The sequence below is a fragment of the Nyctereutes procyonoides genome, unplaced genomic scaffold (assembly GCF_905146905.1).
Source record: "Nyctereutes procyonoides isolate TBG_1078 unplaced genomic scaffold, NYPRO_anot_genome, whole genome shotgun sequence".
NCBI lineage: Eukaryota > Metazoa > Chordata > Mammalia > Carnivora > Canidae > Nyctereutes > Nyctereutes procyonoides.
The window spans coordinates 57,646,061-57,662,326 of record NW_026575140.1 but is presented as its reverse complement, the minus strand read 5'-3'; the positions used below and the strand labels follow the sequence as shown (position 1 = coordinate 57,662,326).

General features: G+C 48.8%; 1 protein-coding gene across 1 annotated transcript; it reads left to right on the top strand.

The window, feature by feature from the left end:
• Nucleotides 1-1,039: 1,039 nt before the first annotated feature.
• LOC129497891 (polyunsaturated fatty acid (12S)/(13S)-lipoxygenase, epidermal-type-like) lies at nt 1,040-7,869 on the top strand. The gene is given in 11 exon segments (XM_055307116.1): nt 1,040-1,300; nt 1,476-1,693; nt 1,834-1,899; nt 1,986-2,151; nt 2,218-2,299; nt 2,649-2,809; nt 3,787-3,811; nt 3,814-3,929; nt 4,022-4,225; nt 5,667-7,277; nt 7,392-7,869. Coding segments are annotated over 10 exon segments (1,365 nt in total). The 5' UTR covers nt 1,040-1,165; the 3' UTR covers nt 5,859-7,277; nt 7,392-7,869.
• Nucleotides 7,870-16,266: the final 8,397 nt, after the last annotated feature.

Sequence of the window (16,266 nt, the reverse complement as noted above, 5' to 3'; positions counted from 1 at the left end):
TTGGTTCTGTTTTATTTTTTTAAAGATTTTATTTATTTATCCATGACAGACACAGAGAGAGAGGGAGTGACACAGGCAGAGGGAGAAGCAGGCTCCCTGCGGGGAGCCCGATGCGGGACTCAGTCCTGGGACCCCAGGATCACTCCCTGAGCTGAAGGCAGACGTTCAACCACTGACCCCTTTGGTTCTGCTTTAAAGCAAAAATGTTTAAGATTTGTGTGTCTACTTTTTGAGTCCCTCTTGATCCAGCTATTTTGACTAACCAATTATAAGTCAATATGCAGAACTAGAAGCAACGTTCGAGCAGAAGGCTGTGGATTCAAGGCCTTCTGTTCGCAACAGAACAGGAGGTTCAGGCAGGAGGCAAGCCCACGATGCGCAGGAGCGCTGGGGAGGGATGGATAGAAATGAGTATCTGAAGAAGGAATCTGGGAGGGATTTGTGCCTGGCACAGCAACTGTCCCTAAGGAGGACAGGGAGAACCAAAGATCAGGAGGTAGCAGGGGGAAGAACTGATCCTGATGGGACCCTTTACAGGTGCTCAGCTGAGATGCTGGCTCCACAGAGCCTGTTTCAGGAAAGCCCCATGGAAGCTTCATGATTGTTTTGAAGAGGAATTCCCAACTCCCCCTCTTGACTCCACTCAGGACAACAAGCCCGACTCCTCCACCTGTCCAGCAGTATCTCATACTTGTCCTCAACAACAAGCCCTGGATCCTTGTCAAGATGGTTTACTCACTTTCCACTGAAAAAAACACCCCCGCACTTCAAACCTCCCACGGCTCCACTGTTGTCACCTCATTCATATATTCATTTATTCACTATTTGGGGGGTGGCTCGTGGGCCAGTCTGAACGCCCCTGTGTGTAGTTGGCTACTGGGTGTGGACCTGACATCAGGGAACGTTTCCAAATGGATCCGTGTGGGTTGTCCCTTCAGGAGCTGCCGTGAGAATCCTCGGGTGTGGACGGTGGTAGGGACACAGGTGTCTGGGTGGAGCGGACCTGTGGGTGGGAGGCAGGGACCTTGGGAGCCGAGGCTGCAGGGACACTGGTCTGGGGCGGCCTCCCGGGGAGGGGGGGCAAGAGGGCTGGGCCTCGCACTGGTTAAATTGCTCACCTTCCCCAGCCCCGCTCCAAGTCCGAGCGGCTCCAAGCCTGAGCGCGATGGGCAAGTACACGATCCGCGTGGTCACCGGGGACTCGCTCCTGGCGGGTTCCTGCAACCAGGTGCAGCTGTGGCTGGTCGGCGAGCACTGGGAGGCCGACCTGGGGAAGAAGCTGAGGCCCGTGCGCCGCGGGGTCAGTGCGCAGCCGGCGGGGTGCGGGGCTCCGGGTGGGGGACGGGCGGGGCCGCGGGGCTGCCTCACCTTCAGGCGGACTCGGGTCTCTCCGGGGACGACTCCGAGGGGAAGGGGGCTCTCTGAAGGGGCGTCCCCCCCACCCCGTCTGACCTCGCTCCCCGCCCCACCGACAGACCGAGTTCAAAGTCGGCGTCCCCCTCCACCTGGGCCGCCTCCTGCTGGTGAAGCTGCGCAAGGACGAACACTTGGGGGACTTCGACTGGTTCTGCAAGTGGATCTCCGTGCGCCGCCCCGGGACCAACGGCGAGGCCCTATTCCCCTGCTACAGCTGGGTGCAGGGCTCTGGGATCGTCTGTCTGCCCGAGGGCACCGGTGAGGGCGGCGGGGCAACGCGGGGGGCGGCGGGGGGGACGCCGGAGGAAGAGGGGTGGGGGGATGCTGTGATGTAAGAGGGGAACACGTGAGGCAGGACAGGTTGTGCAGGGTGAAAGGGTGGGCCCCGTGTCCCCTTCCCCAGCCCGGACCCGTGAGCGACGACCAGAGCCTGTTTAAGACGCACGGAGAGCAGGAAATCCAGAAAAGAAAGAGGATGTACCGGTGAGTCCAAGCAAGCCTCTGATCCCCCACCAGATCCCAAGAAACCCACCGTCCCACTCATCCCCGATTCCGTGTTCTCCCTCCAGGTGGGGGTCCTGGAAAGATGGGTTAATCCTGCCTGTAGTAGGGAGAACACCGTGGGACCTCCCCAAGAATGAGAGATTCCGGGAGGATAAGGATTTTGACTTCTCTTTCTCGCTGGCAAAAGCGTATGTGCCAGGTTGGGTTGGCACCTGCACCCCAGCATGCAAAGTAGGGTCCTTTCTTGATCTCCTAGCATTGCCATTCTTTCCGCAGGTTGGAGGGCTTGGTCCTCAGGGGACACTGGAGCTCACAAATCCAGTTAAAAGACTGGAAGATTTCAAAAGAATATTCCCAAGTGCGAAGACTGCGCTGGCTGGTCAGTTACTACAATCTCCCCAAATCTATGTACATATTTCCAATGCAAGGCTTTGTGGGGTTTTTTTAATAAGATTTTATTTATTTGTTCATGAGAGACACACAAAGTGAGGCAGAGACTCAGGCAGAGGGAGAAAAGCAGGCTCACTGCAGGGAGCACGATGGGGGATTTGATCCCAGGACCCTGGGATCACAACCTGAGCCAAAGGCAGACGCTCAACCTCTGAGCCACCCAGGCATCTCTCCAATGCAGGGCTTTGACAGAAGAGGGGGAGAGGGTAGGGAGAGCGATCTGTTAGTAGGATCAGAGGCACAGAACTTAGAGCATGCTCCCCACCTGATGTCTTTAGAGAAGGTTCGAAATTCCTGGAAGGATGATGCCCTCTTCGGGTACCAGTTCCTCAGTGGTGCAAACCCCATGCTCCTGAGGTGCTCGAGCAGCCTCCCAGCCCGGCTGGTGCTGCCTCCAGGGATGGAAGACTTGAAGACCCAGTTGGAGAAAGAACTCCAGGTGCTGTGCTCTCTCTTGTTCATCCACAACTCCAGCCATGCTGCCTCCTTCTCTTACCCATCCCTCCTCATTTCCTCCATCAAATACTTTAATCTACACCCTCCTTCATCTGCACTTAGGGTTTCTCAACATTGACAGCCGAGATTTAGGGACAGATAACTGTCGTGGGGGCTGTGCTGTGCGTTGTAGGATGCTTAGTGGTACGAGATGCTAGCAACACCACCCTCATCGTGACAACCAGAAATGCCTCCAGACATTGCACAATGTCCTCTGCGTAGGGCAAAGATCACCCCGAGTTGGTGGAGGACCACTGAATTAACCATCTGCTCCTATTATCCCTCTTTTCTTCCCCCTCTTCCTCCTTTGTAAGAAGCATTCCAGCCTTTGGGAAAAGCTCAGGCTTCTGGAAGGAAAGAAGAAGAGAGATTGAACAAAGCCTCAAAGAGCTGAAACTATGGGGGTTTTTTTGAGGAGAGGATACAGGAACTCCTGTGTGCTATGTTTAGCTAAAGCCTGAGGGGGGATGACTTTGGTTGTGGGGGTTGAGGGCATGGTGGAGAACCAGGAAGTTCACCTCAAGAAGCTCCAAGTCTGATGGAAGATACTGGGCGTGGAAACCTCGCATTCGGGGCTTGGGTTAAGGGAAAACAGATTGATGTTGAAAGGAAAGATTTTTTTTTTTTATTTATGATAGTCACACAGAGAGAGAGGCAGAGACACAGGCAGAGGGAGAAGCAGGCTCCATGCACCGGGAGCCTGACGTGGGATTCGATTCCGGGTCTCCAGGATCGCGCCCTGGGCCAAAGGCAGGCGCCAAACCTCTGCGCCACCCAGGGATCCCGAAAGGAAAGATTTAAAAAAAAGAGAGAGAGAGAGAGAGAGAGAGACTTGATGGGCAGAGGAAGGGACCAGCCTCCCAAATGAAATGGGAGGGTCCAGAATGACCTCATTATCTACCCCTGCTCCTCACCCTCCAGGCTGGATCTCTATTTGAAGCTGATTTCTCCTGCTAGATGGGGTCAAGCTTAATGTAATCATTTTAAAACAATAATATGTAGCCAGCCCTCTGGTTATGCTGAAGCTGCAGCCTGATGGGAAGCTCTTACCCATGGTCATCCAGGTAAGAGGCCCCAGGTATCTTTTGCACAGACACGGATCCCCTTAGAGACTGGGGCACACAGGTCCTGACCCCTCCCCTCTCTCCTGCTCCAGCTGCAGCCTCCTCATCACGGCTGCCCCACACCCATGCTGCCCTCCAACCCCCCTATGGCCTGGCTGCTGGCCAAGACCTGGGTCCGTAGCTCTGACTTCCAGATGCACCAGCTACAGTCACATCTCCTGCGGGGACACCTGATGGCTGAGGTTATTTCTGTGGCCACGATGAGGACCCTGCCCAGCCTGCATCCCATCTACAAGGTATGTCAGCGTCTCTTCTGTATTTGACTGCACTTTGTGTCACACACCCTTTGAAGCCTCGGGAAGCACCTCCACAGAGTCTGACCTTGTACTAGAGGAAGTCGTCTGGGATTTGTAGCTACAGCGGAGGATTTGGCCTAGAACATAACAGTAGGTAGGATGTGCCCGGCCTTTATAAACTGTGAGTGAGGAGTGAAGGAAGACACGGAGCAAGACAAGGGACATCCACTGAGGTGGGAGGGAAACAAAAGGCTTGGTGTTGTGGAGGCCAAGGAGAGAAAGCACTTGAAGAGGGAGGCATGGTTATCCGTGTGACATGCTGCCAAGAAGCCAGCGACATCACAGCCAGAGGAGCCACATCTGGACGTCAGTGTGGAGGCCATTGGTTAATCCACTGACGAGTGATGTCTGGGGGAGTGGAGGTGGCGGCAGGTGACGCAGGTGAAGGGGGAGAGATGGGGCAGAGGGAGCCTTTTGAGAAGACTTGCTGTGGAAGGGAAGCAAGAAGTGAGGAGGCTGCTGGGAAGGCATGCATGCGGGGAGAAGCTAGGATTTTCTGTGCCAAGGTATCCAGGATGAGGCGTGTGTGTGTGTGTGTGTGTGTGTGTGTGTGTGTGTGTGAAAGAGAGGGAGACAGAGAGAGGGACAGGAGGGGGGGGAGGGAGAGGGGTGGAGAGAGGGGGAGGAGGAGCGAGGAGGAGAGGAAGGAGAGATTGCCAGGGGTGACATCCCAGGGAAAGCACAAGAGGACAGGAGACATTTGCCTTTGCAGGGAGCAGAGATTCTTCTTCTTCTTTTCTTCTTCTTTCTTCTTCTTCTTTCTTCTTCTTTCTTCTTCTTCTTCTTCTTCTTCTTCTTCTTCTTCTTTTCTTCTTCTTCTTTCTTCTTCTTCTTCTGTCTTCTTCTTCTTTTAGATTTAATTAATTAATTTATTTAAGAGAGAGAGAGAGAGAGAGCATAAACAGGGGGATGGGCAGAGGGAGAAGCATACGCCCCATGGAGTAGGGAACCCAATGCAGGACTCAATCCCAGGACCCTGGAATCATGACCTGAGCTGAAGGCAGAAGCTTCACCGACAGAGCCCCCCAACCCTGGCGCCCCCCACAGATACTTCCTTGAGGGGAATAAGACACAGGCATGAGATAGTTTCACATGTGGGACCTTTGCTAGGTTTTGTGGTGCGAGACCAGAGAGTCCTGGGATTCTTAGAGATCATGTGAGACTGTACACTCCTCAACCTGGGGAGACCTTGGGAAGACCTTTCCCCATCTGTCTTCTCCCACATCTTACCCTGACCCACTCCAGTCCAGTGGGACGTCTGTCATTCTCGTGGAGACCTGCCCTCTGCCTTCTTCTCTGTCCTTGCTCCTTAAATTTCCACTCCCCTCCTGGACCCCAGGATCCCCCCCTTACCAGTCCTGTTCCTTTCTCCCACAATCAGCTCCTGATCCCACACTTCCGCCACACCATGGAGATCAACATCCCTGCCCGGAGCAATCTTGTCTCCAGATGGGGAATTTTTGACCTGGTACGGAGTAGGATGGGTAAGGAGGGCAGAGGGCTCAACAGTGAAAGCATCGGGGATCCCTGGGTGGCTCAGCGGTTTGGTGCCTGCCTTTGGCCCAGGGTGTGATCCTGGAGTCCTGGGATGGAATCCCACGTCGGGCTCCCAGCATGGAGCCTGCTTCTCCCTCTGCCTGTGTCTCTGCCTCTCTCTCTATCATAAGTAAATAAATAAATCTTAAAAAAAAATAAAACATTAAAAAAAAACAGTGAAAGCATCCCGATGGGTGTTTGGCTGGCCCCACCACCCCCAGCCCTGCATCCCCCATGAAGGCATCTCCCTGATTCCCTCACACCCGGGGAGGGACCTGAGAGGGAGGGACCATTGACTAGAATCTGACCCTGAAACCGGCCCCCCACCTCCACCCCCTGGTGGCTGATCCTGGTATCTGCGGTGGGGTCGTCCTCAGGGGGTGAGCACCAGTAGCGGAGGCCATGTGGACATTCTCTAGAGAGCCACAGCTTGCTTGACCTATCATTCCCTCTGCCCTCTGGCCGACCTGGCTGACCATGGGCTCTTGGATTTGAAGGCTTCTCTCTACGGCCAAGATGCCCTCAGGCTGTGGGGGATCATCAGCTGGTGAGGGTGACGCAGAGAGGGCGACCCAGCGGGCTTGCTGGAGAGAAGGAGGAGGGGGTGGGCCACAGGTCCAGCTGGCCCCGCGGTCGGCCGCCTGGGACCAAGGGCTTTCTTGCCGGGGAGCAGGTACGTGGAGGGGATGGTCAGTCTTTTCTACATGACTGATGAAGCTGTGAGGGATGATCCAGAGCTGCAGGCCTGGTCCAGAGAGATCACCGAGACGGGGCTGCAGGGTGCCCGGGACCGGGGATAAGTGCGAGCCCCTCCCCACGACCCGTGTCACCTCACCCGTCCATCAACAGTGCACACTCACAGTGTCGTAAGCCCCCTACCGTGGGTGCCCTGAGCACCCCGGGGGGCTCACCGGAGCATCCTCCAGAAATCCTCCTGCCCTCGTGCACCCAGAGCTCCCTCCGCAACCAGACCCTTTTCTCCCGAGTATTTTCCATCCTCTCTGTAGCACCTGACGGTGCCTTTCACTGACATGATGCTTCTGTTATGTCCTGGTCTCAAAGTCGCTGCTTCCCTTCTGGTCACCCAGGTTCCCTGTCTCCTTAGACACCCGGTTCAGCTCTGCCACTTTGTCACCATGTGTATCTTCACATGCCCAGGTCAGCATGCCTCTGTCCACCTGGGCCAGGTAGGCAGCTGCGATAAGCCCTAGGGGCTCCCGGGATGGAGTCGGCGGGAGGTCGAGTGCTCTGTGGTCAGCCTGGGTTCCTGAGGCTCCTGCACCTGAAGCTGGACTGGTACTCCTGGATCCCCAATGGCCCGTGCACCATGTGGAAGCCCCCGCCTGTCTCCAAGGATGTGACAGAGAAGGATATAGTGGACTCGCTGCCCACGGCCCACGAGGCCCACATGCAGAAGACCTTCACAAAGTTCCTTAGCAGATTCCAGCCCATCATGGTAGAGACCGATGCCGGGGCCCTGGGGGCTAGCGGGGAGAGGAGGCGGCTTAGGAGGGGTGGTATTCTTGGCCGAGGGGCCCAGGGCTGAGCTGTTTTGTTCTCCCCTTCTCAGGGGCCTTGGGGCAGCACAAGGAGAGATATTTCTCAGGCCCTCGACCCCAGGCCGTGGCTGCCGTGGACCAGGAGATAGAGGCTCGCAATGCAGGCCTGCAGCTGCCCTACGAGTACCTTCGACCCAGCATGGTGGAGAACAGCGTGACCATATGAGAGGGGTCACCCCGGAGCTCTGGCCTCCCCAAGTGCCTCTGAGCACCCTCCACGTTCCTTGGCCACATCTTCTTGTGACCAGACTGACCCCCCCACCCCCATGCTGTGTCGTCCAGGCGCCCAAGGCTGCTGCCTCAAACAGCTCCAGGGGACTCACAGGGAGGGGTTCCTGTCAACTTCTGGAGCCCAGCATCCCCTGTGCCCACCCTACCTTAATGTCCAGCCTGTCCTGCACTTCGGCCCTCTCCTTTTCCCCAGAGGATCTGGCTTACCCATCAGTAAAGAAAGACCTGATTAAATAATAAAGTTGGTTTTGTGAGGTCTGTTGCCCTGCCCTCATTCAGATTTCAAGGAAGAAAAATAAGTGCTGTCCTGGAGTAAAAAGGTCTTCCCGCAATGAGTGTTCCCTTCAAGGGCTTCCTTCCGTCCACCGACAGAAGTTTTGAGCGGCTTCTTGGAACCCGGCTGCGGACAGTAGCTCTTGCCTTGATGCTTCTTGGAGTCCTCACCCACCACGTCCCATAGGCTGCCTCCAAAGGTCTCCAGCGTGACCCCTAGCCCCGCCTTCCCTCCATCGTATTCCTTTCCTGGGTATCCCCCAAGTCCCTCTCCAGGACTCCAGATAAACCCTCCCCTCGTTTCTGCTTCTTCCTCCCTCCGGCCATCCAAATGTACATGGTAGCCCACAGTCTGAGACACTGCAAACAGACAAATAAGGAACTAGCTAGAGCAAGTACCAAGGGGTTTCAAATACATGATCTCAATTTATCTACATTGTACTGATGATGATGATGATGATGATGATTATTTTGCCCAGGCACTTCTGCGTACAGCAGGCGTACTGTTGCCTCATGAGAGTACCATGGTTGCTCATCTCCAGCTCAGGAAATGCACTAAATCACATGCCTGGTTGGACCTGCATTCTGGTGCTGTTTTGTGCTATTTTACCAGAATGATGGTGTTATCTGGAATTTTGCAGCACAGCAGCCGTATGTGGGGGGCGGGGGGAATGAATGTGTGCAAGCCTCCTGAGTTCTTGAGCTCCCCCCCACCATTCCATTAGGCTGGGCACCCTGTTCCAAGCTCGTCTCTTCATCTCTGTCACATCCTATTCTGTGGTAATGTAACAGCAGGTCCTCCATATTCGTTTCTGGCCCATAGAGGGATTTCGATTCAAATATCACAGGATTGTCCAAAAAAAATTTATATCATCTATCTATCTATCTATCTATCTATCTATCTATCTACCTATCATCTATCTATCATAGAATTGTCTCCAAGCCTCTACCAGGCTGCCAAGCGGCCTTAGTATGCTTCCTTCTTTGGAGCATTTGCATTGTTCCCCCCCCTTCCCTTGTTTTGAAATAAGCCAAAAGCAACCTAACAAAACCAATCTCCTATTATTTACAAAGAGAATAGTTAATGGTTGGACATGAAAGGATAAAGGGCCACAGCATTTGGCCAGTGTGGACTAAGTACTTTGGACAAAGCAGTTCTATTATGTCTGGGTTTTAAGTCTGCTAGTGTAGATTCTAACCAGATTTTTAGTTTCTAGTCATTCTAACTAGATTTATCTGCCTTTGAGTAGGATGCTAGGCTTGAGGGGTACTAGTGATGGATCGCAGATCTCCTTAATCCCATCAGGGGCTAAGTTTATTGGATGTCGGGCTTCCATCCTATGAGGCCAGAATGTCTAGCCCACTCCTCGGGTGGCCGATCTTTCAGGTCCCAACCAAAAGTGAGACAGAGGGGGCACCTGGGTGGCTCAGTCAGGGAAGCATCTGCCTTGGGCTCAGGTCATGATCTCAGGGTCCCGGGATCGAGCCCCCACGTTGGGCTCCCCACTGAGCAGAGAGTCTGCTTCTCCCTCTCCCTCTCCCTCTGCCCCTCCCCACTCACTCACTCACTCACTCACTCACTCACTCTCTCTCATACATAAATAACATTTTTAAAAAGAGTGAGAAAGAGTGATCAACAGATATGGTGAACAATTAATCACACACATCAATAGCCACAGATTAAAATACCCCTAGAAGCCCCAAACAGGACACAAAAAAAAAAACAAAACAAAACCACACTTCTTCCTAAATAAAGGGGGAAAAAAAGCAAGGAAAGAAATGTAAAAATGCTGAAAACCAAAGATGGAAGAAAAACTTTACAAGTAGCCAGAGGGAAGAAAAATCCCCTTAACTTCAAAAGGACATCAAGAAGAGTGTTTTCCTTCTTTCTTTTCTTTTCTTTTCTTTTTTCTTCTTTTCTTTTCTTTTTTCTTCTTTTCTTTTCTTTCTTTCTTTCTTTTTCTCTTTTTCTTTCTTTCTTTCTTTCTTTCTTTCTTTCTTTCTTTCTTTTTCTTTTCTTTTTTTTTTTTTTCAAATGAAACACTTGGAACGACACGCCGGGTGCTGGAAGACAGAGGGATATCTTCCGAGTGGTAAAAGAACACTGCAGGCTAGAATAAATGAGGAATTTCTACAAATCAATAAGAAAAGGCAGGCAACCCCGTATAGGAATGAACAGAAGACTTATGGCCCTCAAGGGGACACCCAAAGGGCAGCAAATAGACGGAAGGGGTTATACTCATTGATTGTGTCAATTCTGCATCACTTTAACACGTCTGAGGTACCTGGAGGCAGGTGCAGCCTGAGCTTCCCAGGGGCTTCTCCGATCGACTTTGAGGACCACCCATTTCACGGCCACTGAGTGATGGTTAGTGCGGGCTTTTTTTTTTTTTTTAAATTGAAGGATAACTGACATACAATATTGTATTCATTCCAAGCATACAGCATGGTGATTTGATATTTATATACATTACAAAACAGTCACCACGATGAGTCTAGTTACCGTCTGTCACAAAACAGAGTTGTTTTAATATTATTGTCTAGACTCTCTATGCTGTGACTACATCCTGGTGTCTTAATTATTTTATATCTGGAAGTCTGTACTTCTAAATCTCCTTTCCCTATTTTTAAAAAAGATGTTATTTATTTATTCATTAGAGACACATGGAGAGAGGCAGATACACAGGCAGAGGGAGAAGCAGGCTCCCTGTGAGGAGCCCGATGCGGGACTTGATCCTAGGACCCCGGGATCATGCCCTGAGCCAAAGGCAGACACTTAACTGATGAGCCACCCAGGTGTACCACTTATTTTATTTTCAGAAGGAACCTACTAGAAGATTTCAGCATCTAACATAACACTTTTTACTGGGAGAGGCAATCTGCTCTGGACCCTGAGTACCTCTGAGTACCTGATTGCTCTTGAGCTATTTCTCGGTGTTGTTTTCACAACAAGTAACCATAACAAGGTAATATTACCCAGAGACAAAGAACAGAGTTGAATCCACTCATTATAAAAATGTTGTTTTCCCCCCAAACCAGTGGTCTCTCCTATCATGCAACCTGTTTGTGCGGTCATCCATCTAGACCCGCTGTACCTCACTCATGGGTCATGGGAGGGTGTGAGGGACTCATGCCAACATGGGCTCTTCTATTGCTCTTCCTCTGAGTAACCATGTTCTTTGTCTCCAAAGTGGGAAGCTTGAGTCTTCTGTAAACCCCCCAAGAGTAGCAGGCTAGCTGGCTAGTCTTTTTATTATTATTATTCATGAGACACATACACACAGAGAGAGAGAGAGAGGCAGAGACACGGGCAGAGGAAGAAGCAGGCTCCATGCAGGAAGCCTGACATGGGATTCGATCCCAGGTCTCCAGGATCACGCCCTGGGCTGAAGGTGGCACCAAACCTACGAGCCACCCAAGCTGGCTAGTTTTGAGTGGGCTAAAGTCTCTGACCCTTCACAGTTCTTGACACAGTTATCCACTGGCAAAAATTAAAAAGTGACAACATTCTGTTCTGGTGGGGGTGTAAAGAAAAAGGCACCCGAATACTATCCTACAGGCTTTCTGGATAGCAACTTGTTAATATCTAATATACTTTGAAGTATGTGTGTCCCCAGATTCACTGAATTTATATATTAATTATGCAGAGCTTTTTACATGTCAGTCGTTTGACAATGACTCCCATGCAGATGAATCAAGATAGTGCAAAAGTGGCAGCAGTGACTCAGCCTCATGATGTTAACATCTCCTTTTGAATAGTCATCCCAGTTGCTAACAAATGGAACCTGCTTTCACTCTTTCTGGGGTGACATGGCTTCAGGAATCATTCCTGGTGATCCCCCTTGTTTGTACAAATACAAAAGCTCCCCCTGGGGTGGACTCTGTGTATAGCTTACCAAGGAGCGGGCCCACTTTGGTTTGGTAAACACTAGGAGCAATGATCTTACTTGTCTCTGTTTGCAATGTCAAGCATGGTGTCTTACGTGTGATTGAGGTCAGCCAATGCTTAATTCCTGTTCACTGCAGATCCAGCATCCCTCACCTCGCCGCTGTTCCTGCCCTCAGACCCCCACTTGCCTGGCTTCTGGCAAAGGCCTGGATTTCCAGCTGTACCAGCTCCAGTAGCATTTGCTGAACACTCATCTGGTGGCCAAGGTCATGACTGTGGCCACCATGAGGCACCTCCCAGGGCTGCACCCTATCTTCAAGGTACGTCCTCTAGCCTCCACATCCCATTTCTCTTCCATATCAGAGAAAGCAAGCAACCTAACAGCTGACTAGATTTAAAAAGCCCAAGCCATCTGGCTGGGAACACATCAACAAAGCTGCTTGGAATTCAGCAGGCATCTGTATGTTATTGGAGCAAAGAATCTTTGTAACAATTTGTGAATGGGGGACAAGAGAAGGATAACTCATCAAGATCTTGAGCCTTGTAGCTTTATTTCTAAAGTTTACATTCTTTTTTTATTTTGAGATAATTATACATTTTCTAACCATTTTAAGAAATAGTACAGAGGGATCCCATCAACTCTATTAAAATAATCACTTAGCATTTATTCAGCACATGCTGTAAGGCAGCTCTGAAATTCTCCAGTGATGGGTAGGAATATGATTGGATATACAGAAGAAGTGTGGCTCTACTTTGGGAGAGTTAGCATGTAGCTGAGAAGACAAATGGTATACATAAGAAACCACCAGAGGACGATATTTGGAGATTGAAATCAGGAGAGAAAGCAATAAACACTACATTATTGATGGAGAATGTTCTAACACAATTTAGAAGCCATTAAGTAGAAGATTAAAGGGTAAAGGGAGCAGCCTCACGGGGGCACTTTTGCTACTTAAGGAGAGAGATGCAGTACCTGGTGGTTAGAGGAATAGAAGGAAAATGGAAAGACTGCGGAGAAGCAGGACTTGCAGCATGCCTGGATGCAAGGCTGGAGAGAAGGATCTGAATAAAGTCCAAGCGGCTGCCACGCCCAGAGCCCCTCAGGGTGGCTGATGTTGTAGTGATCCAGAAATCTTGTGATTTGTAAAGCAGCTGAATCCAGTGGCTATTACTAGGTAGAAGCCAGGAAAAATAGTCTTGTGCTTGCTTTAAAAATGTCTTTGAAATCGTGATGCCACTTTGCATATAGTAGAAAGGGCAAAAAAATGACACAAGCTTATGAACCAGAGCAAGGGTCAGAAATAGTGAAGTTAGAAGAAGCCAATTAGGCGTCAAAGATGTGTTCAGTTAGGACATGGAGTCTGAAGTGTTAGCAAGATATGGGAGCGACTACTTGCTAGGCAAAACATCTGAGTTGTGTTTCTTCTAGGGTTCTCCACTTGCACCCTCAATCTGTCCATTAGTTAACAATAGCTCTTCAGGATTCTACAGTAACACAGACAAGATAGACACTAACAGAATTCATGCAGTCTTGGATTTGATTGACTTTATGATGTCTCTGCATCACCATCTTCTTCGTACCTTCATGGCTAAGCTTATTTTTACACCTCACAATCCCCCTTTGCTAGCTCTGTCCCTCCAAGCAGTGTCTCATGACCATAACAAGGTCATCCCTTGGCAAACCACTGAGTTGCTGTCAGGACACCCAGTGGAGCTGAGCCTGCACACTTTCATAAAGATTACATGTGCAGGCTCTGGATTCAGACTGCCCGGGGCCTAAGTTTTGAGTCCTGGCCTTACTTTCCAGATGCATACGCAGTGTCCTCACCTCTAACTGGGATGACAGGTGCTCCCTAATGGAGTTGGTGAGGGCTACGAACAGTGTGACACACGCCAATGCTACAAAAATATTAGTTCTTGTTCTTGTTATGATTAGTTCTTTGTCCTCAGGTATCTCCTTTTCTCATGTGGACTTCAGGCTTTCTATGACACTCAGAGACTGATCCAGAATAGATCACATATTAGGTCACAAATCAGGCCTTGATAAATACAAAAAGGTTGAAGTCATACCATGTGCCTTTTCTGACCACAACACTATGAAACCATAAGAAAAAATTGTGTTGACCACAAATACATGGAGGTCAAACAACATGCTATCAAACAATGAATGGGTCAACCACGAAATCAAAGAAGAACTAAAAAAAAAGATATAAGAAACAAATGAAAATGAAAACACAGTTGTCCCAAACCTTTAGGATGCAGCAAAAGTGGTCCCAAGAGGGAAGTATGTAGCAGTACAGGCCAACATTAAGAAGCAAGAAAAATCTCAGATAAACAACCTAACTTCCACCTAAAGGAGCTACAAAAAGAACAACAAATCTCCACATAGTGTCAACCGATTCTCAACAAGGGTGCCAAGACCATCTGTGGACGGATGGGGGCGAAGAGGGGGAAAGAAGGTCTTTTCAACAAACGGTGCTGTCTAGGAAAACTGGATGTCCTCATGCAAAAGAATGAAGTTGGAGCCTTACATTACACATTTACCAAGGTTAACTCTAAATGGATCAGAGACCTAAATTTAATATCTAAAGCTATAAAATTCTTAGAAGAAAATCTGAGGGAAAATCTTCATGACCTTAGATTTGTCAATGGCTTTAAAAATACGATATTAAATGTGCAGGGAACAAAAGAAAAATTAGATAAAATAGATTACATCAAATTAAAAAAAACCTTTTGAAAAAAAAAAACTTTTGTGCTCCAAAGGCCACTATCAAGAAAAAGACATCCCATGTAATGGGAGTAAATACTTGTAAATCATATATATGCTAAGAAATTAATATTCAGAATACATAAAGTTGAGTTATTCATACAACTCAAAACAACAATATAACTCAACTAAAAAACTGGCAGATGACCCCAAAGAAAATACACACAAAGCCAACAAGCACATGAAAATATAATTCAGCATCGTTAATCACTATGGAAATGAAAATAAAAACCACAATAAAACTATCACCTTAACACCCACTAGGATGGTCACAATTTCAAAATAAATAACAGAAAACGATAAATGTGGAGAATGCAGAGAAATTGAAACCTTGTACATTCTGATGGGAATGTAAAATGGGGCAGCTGCTGGGGAAAACGGTTTGGCAATTTCTCAGAAAGTTATACATACAGTTACCATACAATCCAGCAATTCCACTCTTAGGTATATACTCAAAAGAATTGAAATCACAGGTTCAAACAGATACTTGTACATCAACATGCACAACAGAATTGTTCATGGTGGCCCAAAGACGGAAACAACCCAAGTGTCCATACACAGATAAATGGACTTTTTAAAATGTGATATAAAATAAATAAATAAATAAATAATAAATAATTTTAAATGTGGTATATATACACAATGAAATAGTGTTGAGCCATAAAAAGGAAGTTCTGATACATGCTACAACATGAGAAAACCTTGAAAACCTTCTGCTAAGTGAGTTAAGCTAGATGCAAAAGGACAAATGTTGTACGATTCTACTTCTATGCTGTGCCCGGAACAGGCAAATTCATAAAGTCCGTACCATAGAGGTTACCATGGGCTGGGGGAAAGGGAAATGGGGAGTTATAGCTTAATGGATATAAAGTTTCTGTTTGGATGATGAAAAAGTTGTGAAAATAGCAGTGGTGACTACACATCATCATGTCTTCCTAATGCCACTCAACGGTACGCTTAAAATAATTAGAATATTAAATCTTTATGTATATATTTTAGTAGACTTTGTTTTTTTAGAGAGAGAGAGAGAGCGGAGTTGAGGAGAGGGAGAGAGAGAATCTCAAGCAGGCTGCAAACCCAGTGCAGAGCCCGATGTGAGGCTCAATCTCACTACCCTGAGATCATAACCTGAGCTGAAATCAAGAGTTGGACGCCTAACCGACTGAGCCACCCAGGCACCCCAGAATAGACTTTATTTTTTAAAGCAATTTTAGGTTTTCAGCAAAACTGAGCAGAAAAATACAGAGAACTCCCCAATTCCCCCTACTTCCATACCTCCTCCCCCACCACCAATACCCCCGCACCAAAGCGGCACATTTGTTGCAATTGATAAACCTTCATTAACACATTATTATCACCCAAAGCCTATCATTGACATTAGGGTTCACTCTTGATTTTGTACAGTTTATGGGCTTTGACAAATGTGTAAAAATAGGTATCAGCCATCATAGCATCACACAGAATAGTTGCATTGCCCTCAAAATCCTCTGGTTCCCCCCCTTCCATTCCTCCCTCCTAATGCCTGGCAACCACTGACCTTTTCACTGTCCCTCATAATTTTGCCTTTTTCAGAACATTATTGTCTTAGTCATTTGGGGCTTCTATAACAGGAATACCATTGACAAGGTGGCTTAAATAACCAACATTTATTTCCCCCAGTTCTGGAGGCTGGGAAGTCTGCGATGAAGGCAGTTGGGTGTTTAGTGAGAACCTGGTTCCTAGATGG